General features: G+C 43.4%; 1 protein-coding gene across 6 annotated transcripts in view; it reads right to left on the reverse strand.

The window, feature by feature from the left end:
• The window catches only part of LOC138765175 (uncharacterized), a 51,013-nt gene that overhangs the window by 16,486 nt on the left and 15,945 nt on the right, over positions 1-18,582 (reverse strand). For 3 of the 6 annotated variants that reach the window (XM_069942068.1, XM_069942069.1, XM_069942071.1), the window contains exons 2-4: positions 3,309-3,428; positions 2,944-3,009; positions 1,012-1,170 (exon numbers count right to left, since the gene is read on the reverse strand). In XM_069942068.1, the coding sequence (XP_069798169.1) occupies positions 1,012-1,170; positions 2,944-3,009; positions 3,309-3,428 (345 nt within the window). Of the gene's footprint in view, positions 1-1,011; positions 1,171-2,943; positions 3,010-3,308; positions 3,429-11,047; positions 11,164-12,069; positions 12,159-18,582 lie in introns of those variants that run through there. The other 3 variants (XM_069942067.1, XM_069942070.1, XM_069942073.1) reach the window with 3 other exon arrangements.

Consider the following 18,582-nt stretch of genomic DNA (forward strand, 5'->3'; position numbering starts at 1 on the left):
TGACTTCTGATCAAAAAAAACAGGATGTTCTGGCCTTGGGGATTAAGATAGGAGGTCTACACCATAGATAATTGCAGAGCAGGAAATTTCTTGAGATAAATCTTATGCAATGAGTCTATCAAAGAAAGCCAACTCTTGGTTAATGTAACAATGTTGATCTATATAAACAGAAGAGACTGAACAGTAGGAGTCAGTCTAGGGGAATAGCTCTCCGAGCAGGTGACTTATGAACTAGCGACTGAACCAGAGCTCTGTTAAGCTTTATTCTTGTACTATGTAATAAACTGATTGTGAAACCAAATATCTTCTCCTATCACTTCATTCAACGAGCACGCTGGACTCAGACGACACATAGTCCAAATTGAGGGTAGGGTAAGGCCAGAGACCAACAAGCCTTTCATCAAGGTGACCTTAGCTGCATATACTGTCTTTCTTTGGCTTGGCTTCGCGGATGAAGATTTATGGAGGGGTAAATTTCCACGTCAGCTGCAGGCTTGTTTGTGGCTGACAAGTCCAATGCGGGACAGGCAGACACGGTTGCAGCGGTTGCAGGGGAAAATTGGTTGGTTGGGGTTGGGTTTTTCCTCCTTTGTTTTTTGTCAGTGAGGTGGGCTCTGCGGTTTTCTTCAAAGGAGGTTGCTCCCCGCCGAATTGTGAGGCGCCAAGATGCACGGTTTGAGGCGATATCAGCCCACTGGCGGTGGTCAATGTGGCAGGCACTAGAAGCCAGTCTAGAAGCCTCTTAAACACCACTTTGGTATTTACTTCCACCGCAATCCCTGTTCCAGGCACCCACCACTCACTGTGTAAAAAGACTTGACTGTACATCTCCTTTAAACTATCACTTTAAACTCAAAATATTTTAACCATCTGTCCCATTACCACAGGGTGTGGGACAGTTGTAACTCTGTTGTGGAAATGCATCATGTACAAAGATCTACTCAAGTACTAGATAGAGCAATACCATTCCACTATGATTTAAATAACAAAAGAAAGTTAAAAAGCACAAACCTGGACCAGATTCTCGGGATCACTGCAAATATTTGAAAGCCATATACTTAGGTTCTTGACAACATTGTAATTACTCGTGTTACGTCCAAAGTTATTTAATAGGCGATTGAAGCTATTGTTCAGGAGGTGGGCAGTGATGTTGATAAAGCACCAATCATTCTATTGGAGAGAAAATAACAACACTATTTAAGCATTTCTTCCAATCTAAGAAATGAGCATTCAAATGATCAATCTCTGTATGAAATGCTGTCAGCTGACATTTAGCGCTTCGTAAAGGTTTGTGCACTCACAAGGACTGCTTACTGTGGAACAAATTCTAAATCTGAAATTAATTGCTGACATTACAACATAGAGTGTGTTTAGCTCCCACAGGCCAAGGGAGTAATCACTCACTGCAAGCCTGTATCAGGTTCCCCTGAGTTAACTGATCTTAGTTAGAAATATTATAGGTAGAACAAGTCGAGGTCAAGATAAACTCAAGAAACGCTGATGCTGGAATCTCGCCGAGATCATCTGCTGCTTCCCTCCAGCTAATCACTGCAAGTAAAGTGAAGGTTCTTGCTCTCAAAACCTATCTTGGATGGCTGTCTTTTTTTTCCTGTCTGGAAGCTATGAGTGCAGGACATTCAACTGTGCATTCATAGGGTGGTGGGGAAGGGGTGGAGGGGTTAGGGAAGATATTGGCTACAGTTTGACTCATACCCCAAGATATGGAGTGGACTCCAATAATGGACTTTTGCTCCAATAATGGACTTGCATCAATCCACCGAAGTCAGTGGAATTGTCTGTATGTATATCCCCAGTCAACTGAATTCACTTAGCTCTTTGTTAATTTTCTTAGACCCATGGAGTTTTACAGTATGAAAGAAGCCCTTCAGCCCAATGTCCATGCTGGCCAAGTTGCCTACCTGTTGACAAAATGAGGGTGCCACTAGCACTGTCACCATTTATAATCCATCTAAAATGGCCCTGGAGTTGAGGAAGTTTCTGGAGGTAAACTACACAAGTGGAGTAACATTCAGACTAGACTTCCAAGGTAGCAAAGTTCCTTCTCTGGAAGTCATCAGTGAATAGGATGATTTGTCTCATAATATGACAGTTTTATCATTACTGAGACTAACTTTTCCCTTCACCAAACAGATATAGTTAATTACTTCAATTTAAATACTCCAACTACGACCAGGAAAGTTGAGCACACCAATGATCAATGGTTGATGTCTTGGGATTCTAATTCAGGAACCTAATCATACCTATTATAACCTACAGAAAAAATCTCTCACTCTTAGGTAAGGATTTGGGCTTCACTATAATTCAATCAAATCACCCTGACTTTCATTTTGAACAACACAAATGGCAGACATTTCGGCATAACAGAGAACTTCCAGTAAACACTTCCACTACAAAATGAGAAGTAATTCAAGGGTAAATATGTAAATAACATTTAGAGAAAACATCACATATCACTAAAGCTCTCACACTTAGAAGGCGAGAGTGTAAATCACATCACGAAGTTCCTGAAGGGCATTCTCAGCGTGGTTTTACTTTGTTAACAGTACTATCTTTTGGTTTTGATGAAAGACCATTAACTTAAAACAATCAAGGCTGGGGTGGGAGGGGTTGCTCAGCAGATCTTGAAGCATTCATAGAATAAAGGGTCCTGACCCCCAAAATGCTGACTGACCATTTCTCTTGGTGGATGCTGCCCGACCTGCTGAGTCCCACCTGCTTCTTATAGTCATTTAAGATTTCACCGGTTTGCTTTCCTCAATGGAAAAAGTTAATTTTGTTTCTCATTCTCAACTGTTTCTGGACCAGAATAGGATTTCCAATGATCTTCACCACATGTGGTAATTATCATTTATACAGGAAAACAAATTTGAGAAAATATCAAATCACTTGTTGCAAAAGTAATACATTGCAGGAATTTCTCACCAGTTTTTCAGCATCCGTATTTGTTAAAACTTCATATTGTACCACACTTGGGAGTAGATTATCTTTCTGGAAAAGATAAATATAGTTAAGAATGCTGAAATTAGTGTATTTTGAGGCAAATCAGCGTTATTGACCTCTGCAGGTATTTTAATGATAGTTGGAGCTTAATAGACAGCTTTAGGCAGAAATGTTATTATATTTAAGCTATATTGCCGGCACTCGTGTGGGAAATTAATGGTTCAGGATATAATATGGTGGGGGTATATTAAAGGGCGAGGACAAAGTTGCAGGGTTTGTTAGTATTAACAAGGGCAAAATGCATTAGGCAGTAGAGTTCCTGCAATGTATTGTTTCAGTTTTCTAACCAGATGATCGATCATTTCTTGAAATTTCTTTGTCATCACTTTCAGGTTTTCTCTGTAATTACACCATGACTCTGGTGTAGTAACAGGCAGCAATAACACAAGACACAAGAAGCAGAGTGCCTGCAATAAAATGCAGAAACATTTTATATGTGTAGCTCAGTCATACAACTAGGAGACATCTATAGAGAACAGCTATTCGACCCAACAACCTTATCTCACCACAAGCCACAATGTCTCTGATCTTTTCTCCCTCATGTGCTTATCAGCTTTTACTTGCAGAATAAAATTTCCTTCCGTTTTGTTCCCAATAGAATGAAAACCAACCTCTGCCTGGGTAAATCATTATCTTTTGTTGAAAAACAAACCCTGGAACTGAGAACTGGGTTCTTGTAGTAAGGATCTCAGACCAAAGTGGAGTATCTGGGAATGTTCCACTTGTAGCAAAGGTTTGATCAAAGTGTATGACATCATGATTCTAAATATATTCGGAAGCTAAATGCATCTTGGCTCATCTGTCACAAGGAGCTTAGTGCCATATTTTCATCTACCTGTATAGAACAGTGAAGATTATAGCACAGAACAGGCCCTTTGGTCCACATTTGTTGTGCTGACCTAAATAAATCAACTCCACTACAATATAACTCTTCCCAACCACACACCCATAACCTTCTATCTTTCTTACATCTATGTCCCTCTCTAAACTTTAAGTGTAGCTTTTAATTTTACGTGAACTGCTCAGCAGAGATTGGACAAAACTTCCCAGAAATGTATTCCCCATCAATATAGTTAAAAATGTTTTGCAGCCGCATGCACAGAAGTCTGCCTTCATAATTCAATTCCACTGAAGTCATGGAACTGAATTTTAATGTTCTTATTTGTTCTTGAAATTTTTAAAAATCTATATCTTTGGCTTGGCTTCGCGGACGAAGATTTATGGAGGGGGTAAAAAGTCCACGTCAGCTGCAGGCTCGTTTGTGGCTGACAAGTCTGATGCGGGACAGGCAGACACGGTTGCAGCGGTTGCAGGGGAAAATTGGTTGGTTGGGGTTGGGTGTTGGGTTTTTCCTCCTTTGCCTTTTGTCAGTGAGGTGGGCTCTGCGGTCTTCTTCAAAGGAGGTTGCTGTCCGCCGAACTGTGAGGCGCCAAGATGCACGGTTTGAGGCGACATCAGCCCACTAGCGGTGGTCAATGTGGCAGGCACCAAGAGATTTCTTTAGGCAGTCCTTGTACCTCTTCTTTGGTGCACCTCTGTCACGGTGGCCAGTGGAGAGCTTGCCATAGAACACGATCTTGGGAAGGCGATGGTCCTCCATTCTGGAGACGTGACCCATCCAGCGCAGCTGGATCTTCAGCAGCGTGGACTCGATGCTGTCGACCTCTGCCATCTCAAGTACTTCGACGTTAGGGATGTAAGCGCTCCAATGGATGTTGAGGATGGAGCGGAGACAACGCTGGTGGAAGCGTTCTAGGAGCCGTAGGTGGTGCCGGTAGAGGACCCATGATTCGGAGCCGAACAGGAGTGTGGGTATGACAACGGCTCTGTATACGCTTATCTTTGTGAGGTTTTTCAGTTGGTTGTTTTTCCAGACTCTTTTGTGTAGTCTTCCAAAGGCGCTATTTGCCTTGGCGAGTCTGTTGTCTATCTCATTGTCGATCCTTGCATCTGATGAAATGGTGCAGCCGAGATAGGTAAACTGGTTGACCGTTTTGAGTTTTGTGTGCCCGATGGAGATGTGGGGGGGCTGGTAATCATGGTGGGGAGCTGGCTGATGGAGGACCTCAGTTTTCTTCAGGCTGACTTCCAGGCCAAACATTTTGGCAGCTTCCGCAAAGCAGGACGTCAAGCGCTGAAGAGCTGGCTCTGAATGGGCAACTAAAGCGGCATCGTCTGCAAAGAGTAGTTCACGCACAAGTTTCTCTTGTGTCTTGGTGTGAGCTTGCAGGCGCCTCAGATTGAAATCCAGGAGCTGCTGGCAAAGAAGCGAGCTGCCCACCAGGCTCACCTTACAAAGCCGTCCTGTCCTGAGAAGAAACAAGCCTTCCGTCGCGCATGCAGCCATCTTCAGCGCAAACTCCGGGAGATCCAAAATGAGTGGTGGACTAGCCTCGCCAAACGAACCCAGCTCAGCGCGGACATTGGCGACTTCAGGGGTTTCTACGAGGCTCTAAAGGCTGTGTACGGCCCCTCACCCCAAGCCCAAAGCCCGCTGCGCAGCTCAGACGGCAAAGTCCTCCTCAGCGACAAGATCTCCATCCTCAACCGATGGTCAGAACACTTCCAATCTCTTTTCAGTGCCAACCGCTCAGTCCAAGATTCCGCCCTGCTCCAGCTCCCTCAACAGCCCCTAAGGCTAGAGCTGGATGAGGTTCCCACCCTGGATGAGACATATAAGGCAATCGAACAACTGAAAAGTGGCAAAGCAGCAGGTATGGATGGAATCCCCCCAGAAGTCTGGAAGGCTGGCAGCAAAACTCTGCATACCAAACTGCATGAGTTTTTCAAGCTTTGTTGGGACCAAGGTAAACTGCCTCAGGATCTTCGTGATGCCACCATCATCACCCTGTACAAAAACAAAGGCGAGAAATCAGACTGCTCAAACTACAGAGGAATCACGTTGCTCTCCATTGCAGGCAAAATCTTCGCTAGGATTCTACTAAATAGAATAATACCTAGTGTCGCCGAGAATATTCTCCCAGAATCACAGTGCGGCTTTCGCGCAAACAGAGGAACTACTGACATGGTCTTTGCCCTCAGACAGCTCCAAGAAAAATGCAGAGAACAAAACAAAGGACTCTACATCACCTTTGTTGACCTCACCAAAGCCTTCGACACCGTGAGCAGGAAAGGGCTTTGGCAAATACTAGAGCGCATCGGATGTCCCCCAAAGTTCCTCAACATGATTATCCAACTGCACGAAAACCAACAAGGTCGGGTCAGATACAGCAATGAGCTCTCTGAACCCTTCTCCATTAACAATGGTGTGAAGCAAGGCTGTGTTCTGGCACCAACCCTCTTTTCAATCTTCTTCAGCATGATGCTGAACCAAGCCATGAAAGACCCCAACAATGAAGACGCTGTTTACATCCGGTACCGCAAAAATCTATATACTGTCCATCTATTTGACCTTCTATTTCTCTGTGCAGATCTTGGTCTTCTTCTTCCTCTTCTTTTGTGTCTGCACCTGTGTTTGTGTCTTCTTCTTCTCTTCTTTGTATCTGTGTCTCTTCTGACTTTCCTGTTGAGTTGCTTGCCTCACATTGCTGGGCTTCTTCTAGCTTGGCTTCTTGCTGTTGGTCCTCTTCTTCTGGGCTACTCATCTGTTGGGCCTCCTGTTGCTGCTCTTCTTTCCTATCACTCCCTTTCCTGTCGCTTTCCTCTTTTTCCAGCTGAGCCCTGGTGTCGGGCATCCCTCAGCTGGTCGCGCTGTGTTTGCTCATTCCTCAGTTGGCCCCCGCCCCCCACCCCCAGTCAGTGTTCTCTTTTTCCTTAATGTGCAGTTGCGTGCTTTTGTTTGGCTCAGAGAGCCAATTTTGCAGTCCAGCAGTCGGGGGTTCGCGACTCTGCGAGGTCTTCATCAACCTTGGAGAATGGGCTCTCTTCTCCACGACGGCTCCCTGATTCTTCATGCAGGTAAGGCCTTCTCCTTTCTCTTCCGGCATCTTTTCTTCTTTTTTTCCTGTTTTTACTTTTTCCTTCTTGGGTGCCATTTTCTTTATTTTCTCTACAACTTTATCTTTCATTTGTTATGTTTTGTGTTTCTTGAACTTTGTATTTTCTTCACTTTATTTCTTCTTTTCTGGAGAGGGCTGGTATTCTCCTACCAGTCACTACTCCATCACGTGACTCCTCCATGGAACTGAATTTTGGAGACTTGTACAACTTGCTTTCATTAGGTGGCCCATTTTCCAGGCCAACCAACTGACAAAGAAACATCATGTCCCTCTCTCACAATACTGAGTACTCTTTCTGAAGAAGACTGATAATAAGAATGCAGGAGGCCGCTGAACATGGCCATCAGAATCAAAGAGGAAATTATATCTTTATTGATTCAGATCTTTAAGCCCTCCCAAAACTGAAAACATGGGTATCAGGTTATTGTGTGGTTGGTGCCATGAGAAACTTCCTGATTGTATGGTTCACAATGGATACACCCACTGAAACAATGGAAGCCCATATTTTCATTTAATTTGTTGTCATACTCTGGGTTGCCATAAAATGCTTCGATTTTTTTCAGTAATGATCTTATTTAGAACAGTTAAGCTTTTAGTATCTTAGTATCTTCATTCTTTATTTTTCAACCTTTTTATTGGATTTTGAAAAAAGTAATATCAGATACATATTTAGGTAACAGTAAAATAAAATTGTAGATAGTTAGCAATGATAAACAAGATATGTATGATCCAGGTTATTGATTAAAAAAAGGAAAAGAAAAAAGTCTAAAACCAATGTAATTTCTAACCCCAACCTATTATATGAGTGATTTTGATCAGTCAGGCATCGACTATTAATTTCAATATTAATATACAGAGCCGTTGTCATACCAACACTCCTGTTCGGCTCCGAATCATGGGTCCTCTACCGGCACCACCTACGGCTCCTAGAACGCTTCCACCAGCGTTGTCTCCGCTCCATCCTCAACATCCATTGGAGCGCCTTCATCCCTAACGTCGAAGTACTCGAGATGGCAGAGGTCGACAGCATCGAGTCCACGCTGCTGAAGATCCAGCTGCGCTGGATGAGTCACATCTCCAGAATCGCCTTCCCAAGATCGTGTTATATGGCGAGCTCTCCACTGGCCACCGTGACAGAGGTGCACCAAAGAAAAGGTACAAGGACTGCCTAAAGAAATCTCTTGGTGCCTGCCACATTGACCACCGCCAGTGGGCTGATAACGCCTCAAACCGTGCATCTTGGCGCCTCACAGTTTGCCGGGCAGCAACCTCCTTTGAAGAAGACCGCAGAGCCCACCTCACTGACAAAAGGCAAAGGAGGAAAAACCCAACACCCAACCCCAACCAACCAATTTTCCCCTCCAACCGCTGCAACCGTGTCTGCCTGTTCCGCATCGGACTTGTCAGCCACAAACGAGCCTGCAGCAGATGTGGACATTTACCCCCTCCATAAATCTTCGTCCGCGAAGCCAAGCCAAAGAAAAGAATAGTGTGAGAGATGAGTAGAACTGATAAAAATATGAAGATGAGGAAACTAATATAGATATATGGGTAAATGAATAAAGCCAGTATGAACAGGATAAGAAATGGATATTAGAATGTAGGAAGCAGAATCAGTCTGAGTAAGATAAGAATCTTCTGCCTTAGACAGAATCAGCAAGTTTACCCTATGAATGAGATAAGGATAGACAATAGATAATAGAGTGTAGGAAGTAGAGTTAGTCTGAATAAGATAAGGGTCTTCTAGCCCTAGATAGAAGTAGCAGGTTTTGCTACACCCAATTGATCTCCAACCCCAGGTACATTTTGAAGGGTGGGAGGAAACCAGAGCCCCCGGGGAAAACCGACGCAGACACGGGGAGAACGTGCAAATTCCTTGCAGGCAGCACGGATTTGAACCCCGGTCCTGATCGTTGGAGCTGTAAATGCATTGTGCTAACTGCCCCGCTAACCATGGAGGTGACCTTGGTTCTGGAGTGGAGATGATGTAGGTGGACTACTTCCCCCTTGGACTTCATCAACTCCAATCTAGCTGGCAACTTGACGAAGGTGAAGGGAAAAAAGTTGAGATGAGGGTTGTATCTAGACTCAAGTCTACAGTGGATTGGGCATATTAGTTCTATTTGATAAATTGACCTTCTTTGTCAGTTCCTTGAAATTCAGATTTCAGATTCAGATTTATTGTCAGAATACGTACATGACAACACATAAAAGCCTGAAATTCCCTTTTCTTGCAGGCATGGCAGAATTACCACTAATTGGTAGTGGAAAATAAATTATACACAACGTAAACAGGTAAACAAAGAAAAGAACTGTAAATGATAATGAATGTAATCTAACTGTGCAATACAGTGAGAACAAAAAAAATCAATAAAATGCACAAGTAAGAGTCCTAAAGTGAGTCCCTGATTGTTGTGGAGTCCGATGGTGGAGGGTAGCAGCTGTTCCTGAACCTGTTGGTGCGAGTCTTGTGGCACTTCCACCTCTTTCCTGATGGCAGCAGTGAGAACAGAGCACATACTGGGTGGTGTGGATCCTTGATGATTGCTGCTGCTCTCTGACAGCAGTGCTCCCTGTAGATGTACTCCATAGTGGAGAGGGTTTTGCCTGTAATATTCTGGGCAATGTCCACTACCTCTTAGAGGGCTTTATGCTCAGGAGTATTGGTGTTCCCATCCAGATCGTGGTGCAGCTGGTCAGCACTTTCCATCACACGTCTGTAGACACCAAGGTTTCTGGTGTCTTACCAAACCTCCATAAATTTCTGAAGAAGTAGAGGTGCCTTCTTCACGATGCCATTGGGGTGATGGAACTAGAAAAGATACCCTGAGATAGTGACTCCCAAGGACCTAAATTTGCTCACCCTCTCCACCTCTGATCCCCAATAATCACTGGATTGTATACCTCTGGCTTTCCTTTCCTGGTCAACAATCAGCTCCTTTAGTTTTGATGACATTTTTGAGTGCAAGGTTGTTTAGTTGGTGCACCATACAGTCGCATTTTCAATCTCCAGCCTGTACGCTGACTCATCCCTTTCCTTTATATAACCTGTTACTGTAGTATCGTCAGAAAATTTGTAGATGATGTTATTGTCCTACTAAGCTACAAAGATTACTTGCTTCCATTCTGCTGCAATGGGTTCTGGGACAACTGATGAGGCCTGCCTGATTCTCTCACTGACAGGGCGGGAGTTGCTTATTAGGGCAGGTGGGCCTGTAGTCAGTGAGAGGATACCTTCAAGAACTCAAAATTTCTCAGCACTATCTGAATATTTCTCCCTCAGTCTGAGCGGCCATGGTCAGTGATTCCAAGGAGCCAGTTGGGATGCTGCATTCTGTTAAAGAGACTTACGGACTCCTGAACTTCTTCCTCTGAATCCTTTTAATAGTATGATCCTGCGGTGTGTACCTGAGATTTGTAATATAGAACATTACAGCACAGTACACATCTTCAGCTCATAATATTATGCTGACCAGTGGAAACCTACCGTCTTCTCTACATCACACCCCTAACCTATTTTTATTATATCCATTTAAGACTCTTTCAAATATCCCCATTGAACCACAACCTCTGGCAATGCATTCCAGGCACCCACCACCCAAACTTAGCTCTGACATCTCCCCTGATCTTTTCTCCACTCACCTTAAACTGATGTCTGCAGCAGACAAGTCAAAGCATATCTCCGCTGCTTTAAGGTTTCAATGGAGGCTTGGGGGCCCCATTAAAAAAGGTGAGAACTCTTACAGTGTGGACTCTGGAGGAGTCTGTGGATTGGGACATTCAAGATCATCTGCTGGTGCTACTGAATATTGGATTGTTCTCTCAATAGCTGCAGAGGCCATTAAAATTCATGCACTGTCCTTACACAGATTCAACGTCCAAACCACAATCGTGGTTAAGCTGACAATGGAGAGAAAGCACTGTCTATGCTGCATTTATTTATTGTGTCCCAAATTAGATCCAAAGAGGCAAAATGCTTTGCACTATTTTGCCAATAAAAGAGATCTGGAAATAGAGCACCCATCCTTCACAGTAAAAATAATGATATACTTGGAGACAAAGCCAACCTTTACGCTCAGCAAACAAAAGTGTGCTCTGGATGAAATCCCAGCTGTTCTATGCAATAGGCAAGAAGTTTGTAACAAGGATTCCCAACTTGGAAAGCAATTCTGGAATGCAACATCTACTGGGAGAATCAGAGATAATTGTCAAGTAATTCCAGGTGAAATGTTATTATAAGATAGGCTGTGAGAGATAGAAAACGTTCATGCTCTATTACGGGGAAATATCGCATTATAGCCGACTCAAGTTTTAAAAAAAAACTTTTATGGTGACAACCTATAATGCGGATCCTGCGGTGACTTTATGAAGAGCTGAGTCGGGAGCTGGCTTCCAGAGCTGAAGGAGGCGGAGCGAGTGGTGCAGTAGTGCCTCCCATCACCGTGACGTCAAACTTGCGTGCCGAGAAGGGAAAGCGGCCTACCCATGAAAATGGCAACCAAAGAGCAGGTAAGAGTGTTAATGGAGATCTGTCTTAGGACTTGGGCAAATTTCCTACTCAATGCAATAACCTCCATTAACCATATGTTTTTTTTTAAATTCACGCTCCTGGGTCGCAGACTGACGGAGTCATCATAATGTCATGAGCCCTCCCCTTTGTAGCTGCTTTCAGCGGAATTCTTTTTACAGAAGAGGTGAAGTGACTTCACTCCACCTCTAAGTGTACCCACTAGGTGGAAAGAAGCTGGAGCAGGTTCGAGCAGTCTTTTATGGAGGTAAGTGCAGCGATGTAAAGACAGAGAATCTTTGTCTTTATATTCACCTTTTTTCCTCTATAAAAGTGCTTACTGTTTCCCTCCTCTCTCTGACTCCCCTCCTCCCACCAACCCTGGGTATTTGCTGACTCACCCCCACTGCTTTGGGTAGTTTACAGTCCCCTCAATGCTGTTGGGAAACCTTTGCCCAGGTTCCATGCCCCACCCTCTGCTCCTGTGGACTGGGAGTGGATCCATGCCCCACCCCACTGATCACAGGCTTCTTTTTCCGAATATTTTATTTATGCTTTTCATAGACACAAAAGTCAACAAACCATTCAGTCTTTCCAACATTCCTGTGTATAAACAGAGTCTGCATTTATCCCCTCCCCCTCCTCTTCCGAACACCGATCCAGGGCTTTTTCTGAAAAATGTGAGAGATTGCAAACACTGGAATCTGGAGCAGAAAACAAAATGCAGGAGGAAGGCAGCATCCGTGGAAAGAAATAGACAATGAACATTTTAAGACTGCAATACTTCTGCTGATCACACAGTTCTTCACCAGGAATACATGGAACAAGCACGGATAAGTCCAAAATGTTCAGACACCATTTGCCCCACCAGAGGCAGATTCAATAATGGCTCCCTCAAATACCAGAGAATCAGGACACCCTTGAGCAGATTCAAAGAGGAGGATTAAGTCACCATAACACAATGGGACATGTCCTTTTCACAGAAGTCTGTGTGCAGCTGGAACCAAAAATTGTGCCTGAGAGGAATAACAACAGAATACTATGATGGATTCCATCTGCCTTTTCATTTTCCTGTGGCATTACAAAATCTAATAAGTCACCAACTACCATTATTATCTAAAGATTAATGTGGCTCTGTCCAACTTCAATTTCTGATTCATGTCTTTGACATAAAGAGCTTACTGCCTTTCATGCTCTGGTGCTACTTACACCTTTAATCGATTTATAAAGTGATTGAGTCATACAGCATTGAAACAGGCTCTTCAGTCCAACTCGATCATGTAAACTATGTGTTCTGATGAAAGGTCATCATCTTGATACATCAACCCCGTTTCTCTCTCCATGGTTGCTGCACAGCCTGCTGCATATTTCCAGTCTGGTTTTATTTCAGATTTCCAGCAGCTGCAGCATTTACGTTGTTACATGGCATGGTTGATGTAGCAGTTAGCACAGCGCCTTTAAAGCGCCAGCAATCTGGACATGGGTTCAAATCCCACGCTGTCTGTAAGGAGTTTGTACATTCTCCCCATGTCTGCGTGGGTTTTCCCCGGGGACTCCCACCATTAAATCGTACCGGGGGGTCGTAGGTTAATAGGTGTAAATTGGGGGCAAGTATTTGTGGGCCGAAATGACCTGTTACTATGCTATGTGTCTAAATTTAAAATTTAATTAAATTTAATTTAAATGTAAACAAGAAAGCTTAGGACAATGATGTTAGCTCAAGTCACAGTGCATTTGCAATGACTGGATTCCCTGAGGCAGAAGATTACAGCACTGAAACAGACCCTTTGGCCCATCTAATCTGTCTCTAACTATTTTAATGTCTAGTTGCATTGACCTGCACATGGACCATAGCTCTCCATAGCCTTCTCATCCACGTACCTGTCTAAATTTTTCTTAAGATATCAAGATTGAGCCCACATTCACCACTTCAGCTGACAGCTTGTTCCACACTCTCACCACCCTCTTAATAAAGAAGTTCTCTCTCATGTTCCCTTTAAACATTTCACCATTCACCATTCCTCTAGTTCTTGTCTCACCTAACCTCAGTGGGGGAAAAGCATGCTTGCCCTTATAATTTTGTATACCCCTTTCAAATCTCCCCTCATTCTCTGACAATCCCGGGAAGAAAGGCCTACCCTGCTTAACCTTTCCCTGTGGAGTGAAACACTAGTAAGTTTGCAGATGCTGTGATTGTAATACAAATGCAAAAATGCTGGAGGATCTCAGCAGGTTTCACAGCGTCCATTAAGGTATGTTCTCGCAGTGTCCACCATACCTTGTTGGCTATAAATCTTTACTTCCCATGAATCAAGACCTGCTGAGTTCCTCCAGTATTTCTGTGTTAATCATTCCCTGAAACTCAGTTCCTCAAGTCCCAGCAACATCCTTGTCAAATCTTCACTGCACTCTTTTAGTCTTATTGATATCTTAAGATTCTGGTTTCAAGTCATGCTCCATAAAATGGACTGCAAATATCTAGGCTGACATTCAAGTGTACTATTGAGGGGCTGTGGTTATCAGTCCTGCAATCTTTTGGATGAAAAATTAAACTGAAGTTATTCTTTTCCCTTTCAATAATTTTTGAAGTTTCAGATTAATAAATACAAGAATGCTACAAAGAGATGGGGATTGCATTAACAACGGTTAACATAAACAAACACAGACATCGGGCAACAGATGTAAACTGAGCCTCCCAATCTCTCAAAGGCCAAACATGAAAAGGAATCAAATTTTAATACAAAAATATCACCTGAACTAAGAAACAGAACAAAAGCTGGGCTACCATATGTCAGTGGTTAAACAATTTTATTGTGGTTAATTCTGCTTCCCTACACTCACACAAAAAAATGTAGAAGAGGATTTGGAAAGGATCAACTTGCATCATATGAATAAATGGCCTCGAAGTTTCTTCAAATTTAACCAAAGGGTCAACAATACCACTTCTAATTTTTTTCTAAATTTAAACATGCTATAATTTTGGAAACCCATTGAAACGTGGTAGATGGTTTAGGGTCTTTCCATTTGAGTAGAACGGATCTCCTGGCTACTAAACTAACAAATGCAATCACACGAGAAGCTGAAGCAGATATGTGGCCAGTGTCCAAAACTAGTTGTCAAAAAATAAAATCACAGGATGAAGTTGTAAGTCAAACTGTTGAAATAATATTAAAAATGTCTTTTCAATTTTTTAAAGGGAAGGGCAGTATATGGTTTATACTCCCATATAAACCCTATGATAGTAAACCCATTTACTCCCATAGGGTTTATATGGGAGTAAAAACAAGTTAGCTTGTCCTTGGACATTTGGGGCCCTATGAATCACCTTAAACTGTATCAAAGAGTGTCAAGCACATATTGAAGAAATGTTAACTAACTGGAAAATTTTCTCCCATGTCTCTATAGGTAAAGGGATCTGAAGTTCTCTTTCCCATTCATTTTTTATTTGGTCAGAAATCACTGGATGTATTTTCAGGATCAAATCATAAATTGTTGCCATTAAACTCTTCTGAAAAGGGTTTAAACATAAAATTCTAATCAGTAACTTTAGTTATTGGAAAAGTAGATAAAGTAACATTTAAAAAGTTCCTAATCTGTAGATATCTGAATATCTGAATATCGCCACTTTTTTGATTGTGGTGTGCATAATTTAGCTGCTTCTTAATATCATATTTGAGTCATAATGCCCGGAAATAGGCCTCTCTGCACATTAACCTCATGCTGTTCGTGGAGCGTCCATTTAACATGTCCTATTTTTATTCTTTTTTTCCACGCTGCTGAAGATCCAACTGCGCTGGGTAGGTCATGTCTCCAGAATGGAGGACCATCGCCTTCCCAAGATCGTGTTCTATGGCAAGCTCTCCACTGGCCACCGTGACAGAGGTGCACCAAAGAAGAGGTACAAGGACTGCCTAAAGAAATCTCTTGGTGCCTGCCACATTGACCACCGCTAGTGGGCTGATGTCGCCTCAAACCGTGCATCTTGGCGCCTCACAGTTCGGCGGACAGCAACCTCCTTTGAAGAAGACCGCAGAGCCCACCTCACTGACAAAAGGCAAAGGAGGAAAAACCCAACACCCAACCCCAACCAACCAATTTTCCCCTGCAACCGCTGCAACCGTGTCTGCCTGTCCCGCATCAGACTTGTCAGCCACAAACGAGCCTGCAGCTGACGTGGACATTTACCCTCCATAAATCTTCGTCAGCGAAGCCAAGCCAAAGTAAGTATTTTTATTCTCACCCAAGTTCCCTCCATTGCTACCACTCACCAGCACAAGGAATGAAGAGTTTATTGTCATTTATACAGATACTCCCTGACTTATAACTTATGTGACTTACGACCAAAAAAAATGCTGTGTGCAAACGATAGCTCGCCCAAGAGATGGACGAGCAAGAGGGAAAAACCCATCCCCTGCTGATAGATCTGGCAAGAAGCCAAGGAAGCCACGATTTGGAATTGAATTCTACAAATTGAAAGTTTATTTAAATCAAACATTCCATTAATAAATTTCAATTGTGCAGCTTTATAATAATTGTGAAAATGTGGAAGTTGTAAACCACCTAATTCAAATTTCCAAGTTAATTTCTCCAAAGGTACCCTATTCATTTTCCCTTTCCAAAAACATTTCCTCACAATTGAATTAAGATCTTTAAAACAAAATTGAGGTATTGAACAAGGAATAGTTTGAAAAAGACATTGAATCCTTGGAAAAATATCCATTTTAATACAGTTCACTCTGCCTATTAAAGTAATAGGTAAGTCATTCCATCTATTTAAATCATCTTTAATTTTATTAAATTGCAGTACATAATTTAACATATAAAAATTATCTAAATTTCTATCAATTCTAATACCTAAATATTTAATGGGACTTTGTGTCCACTTAAATTGAGCTACTCGTTTACATCGATCATAATCTCCTATTAATGGGATAATTTCATTTTTGTCCCTATTAATTTTGTAACCAGATATTCCCCCATAATCTTGTAATTTTTTACATGAAATGAAAGAATTTTCAGGATCTGTTATATAAATCAATACATCATCTGCAAACAAACTAATCTTATATTCCTCTGTAGCCGACCGCTACAAAGAAACACACAGTGTGGCAGGTTAAGCTCACTCCTTTATTAGGGCTGGAAAGGCTGTTTTATACTGTTCAAGTTCCCGCCCTTTTTGCTGATTGACTGAGTCAGCCGTATGAATAACAATAGCGGGCGGGAACATCCATGCATATGAATGCCCTTCTTCCCCAGCCTGTTTCTGCTGAGTTAGTTGGGCAGCTTGACCAAGGCCATTTTAGGGCTGTTGGTCTGATGCTGCCCCAGCTTCTACCCCCACCGGTTCATTGTCCTGGGAGTCGCTTTAGCGATCTCTGTCCACGTCTGCTGCCGTGTGATGTGCTGGTCCGATCTCCACAATTGCAAGCCGCCATACCTCCTTATTAACTTTAATTCCTTTAATACTAATATATTGACTGTGCCAACAGTTCAATTGCTAAAACAAATAATGCAGGAGATAAAGGTCATCCTTGTCTAGCCAATCTAGTTAATGAAGAAGAAGAAAGTTGTCTGTCAGTGACTACTCTTGCCCAAGGGTTTCTATATAAAGCTTTAATCCAATTTATAAATATTGGCCCAAAATGAAATTTTTGCAAAACCTTAAATAATTCCATTCTAATCTATCAAAAGCCTTTTTGGCATCTAGTGATAAAACTAATATGAAGTCTGATTTCTTCTGAGAGCTATGAATTAGACTAATTAATTTAACTATATTGTCAGCAGAATATCTTTTTTTAATAAATCCCGATTGATATAGATCAGGGGTGTCAAACTCAAATTCACTGAGGGCCAAAATTAAAAACTTGGACTAAGTCGAGGGCCGAACTAAATATTTATTGAAAATTTTCAACAACATCTGCATGTTTTCTCTCAACATATGTAATGTTAAACTTTTTCTTATTAAAATAAATGTTTAATAATAGTTTTGGTTAAACTCTTTCCATAAGAAGCATTAACAAATAAGAAAGAAAATATTCAATAAATAATATTTCTCTCTAGCCTTTAAGCCAAGGATCGCACGTTGCCGAGAAGCATGCCAGGGAGCGGAGGTCTGCAGGGAGCCCTCCCCAGCCCAGCCAGCAAACCCGAGCGGCATCCCCCCCTCCCCCTCTCCCTCCTCCGCCCCCGCCTCCGCCTGCCGCAACCGCCGCCAACAACCCAAGGAGTCCCCCTGGTCTCGCCATCTCACCGGGAATACTGTGAGAGCGGTGGAACTCATCCGCGACCTCCACCCCACCGGAAAGTCCGATGCCCAGCAGCACCCGCCCACAGATGAAGCTCAAGGAGACGTTGGAGCTAGGCGGCGGGTCCGTTGGAGCTAGGCGGTGGGTCCGTTGGAGCTAGGTGGCGGGTCCGTTGGAGCTTGGCGGTGGGTCCGTTGGAGCTAGGCGGCGGGTCCGTTGGAGCTAGCCGGCGGGTCCGTTGGAGCTAGGCGGCGGGTCCGTTGGAGCTAGCCGGCGGGGCCGTTGGAGCTAGGCGGCGGGTCCGTTGGAGCTAGGCAGTGGGTCCGTTGGAGCTAGGCGGAGGGTCCATTGGAGCTAGCCGGCGGGTCCGTTGGAGCTAGCCGGCGGGTCCGTTGGAGCTAGGCGGTGGGTCCGTTGGAGCTAGGCGGCGGGGCCGTTGGAGCTAGGCGGCGGGTCCGTTGGAGCTAGCCGGCGGGTCCGTTGGAGCTAGGCGGCGGGTCCGTTGGAGCTAGGCGGCGGGTCCGTTGTAGCTAGGCGGCAGGTCCGTTGTATCGGCGCCGCTGTGAATATCTAATTAACTTTCCCGTTATCTATATCGGTGTACCGCTGTGCCTGCTGTGGAAGTGCTAAAAACTACTATGGTGGTGCCTGCTGCTGTGCATGCGCTATACTTGCGCGGCGGCCAGCGGGCCAACTCTAATATATATTTAATATGATCTTGCGGGCATGTGTGACATGTGTGATATAGATGAACCAACTCAGGTAAATACTCATTCAATCTTTTCAGCGTCTATAGGAGACAAAGATATATTGCCAACGTTTCGGGCCTGAGCCCTTCTTCAGGGAATAA

This window comes from Narcine bancroftii, chromosome 5 (assembly GCF_036971445.1).
Source record: "Narcine bancroftii isolate sNarBan1 chromosome 5, sNarBan1.hap1, whole genome shotgun sequence".
Classification (NCBI taxonomy): domain Eukaryota; kingdom Metazoa; phylum Chordata; class Chondrichthyes; order Torpediniformes; family Narcinidae; genus Narcine; species Narcine bancroftii.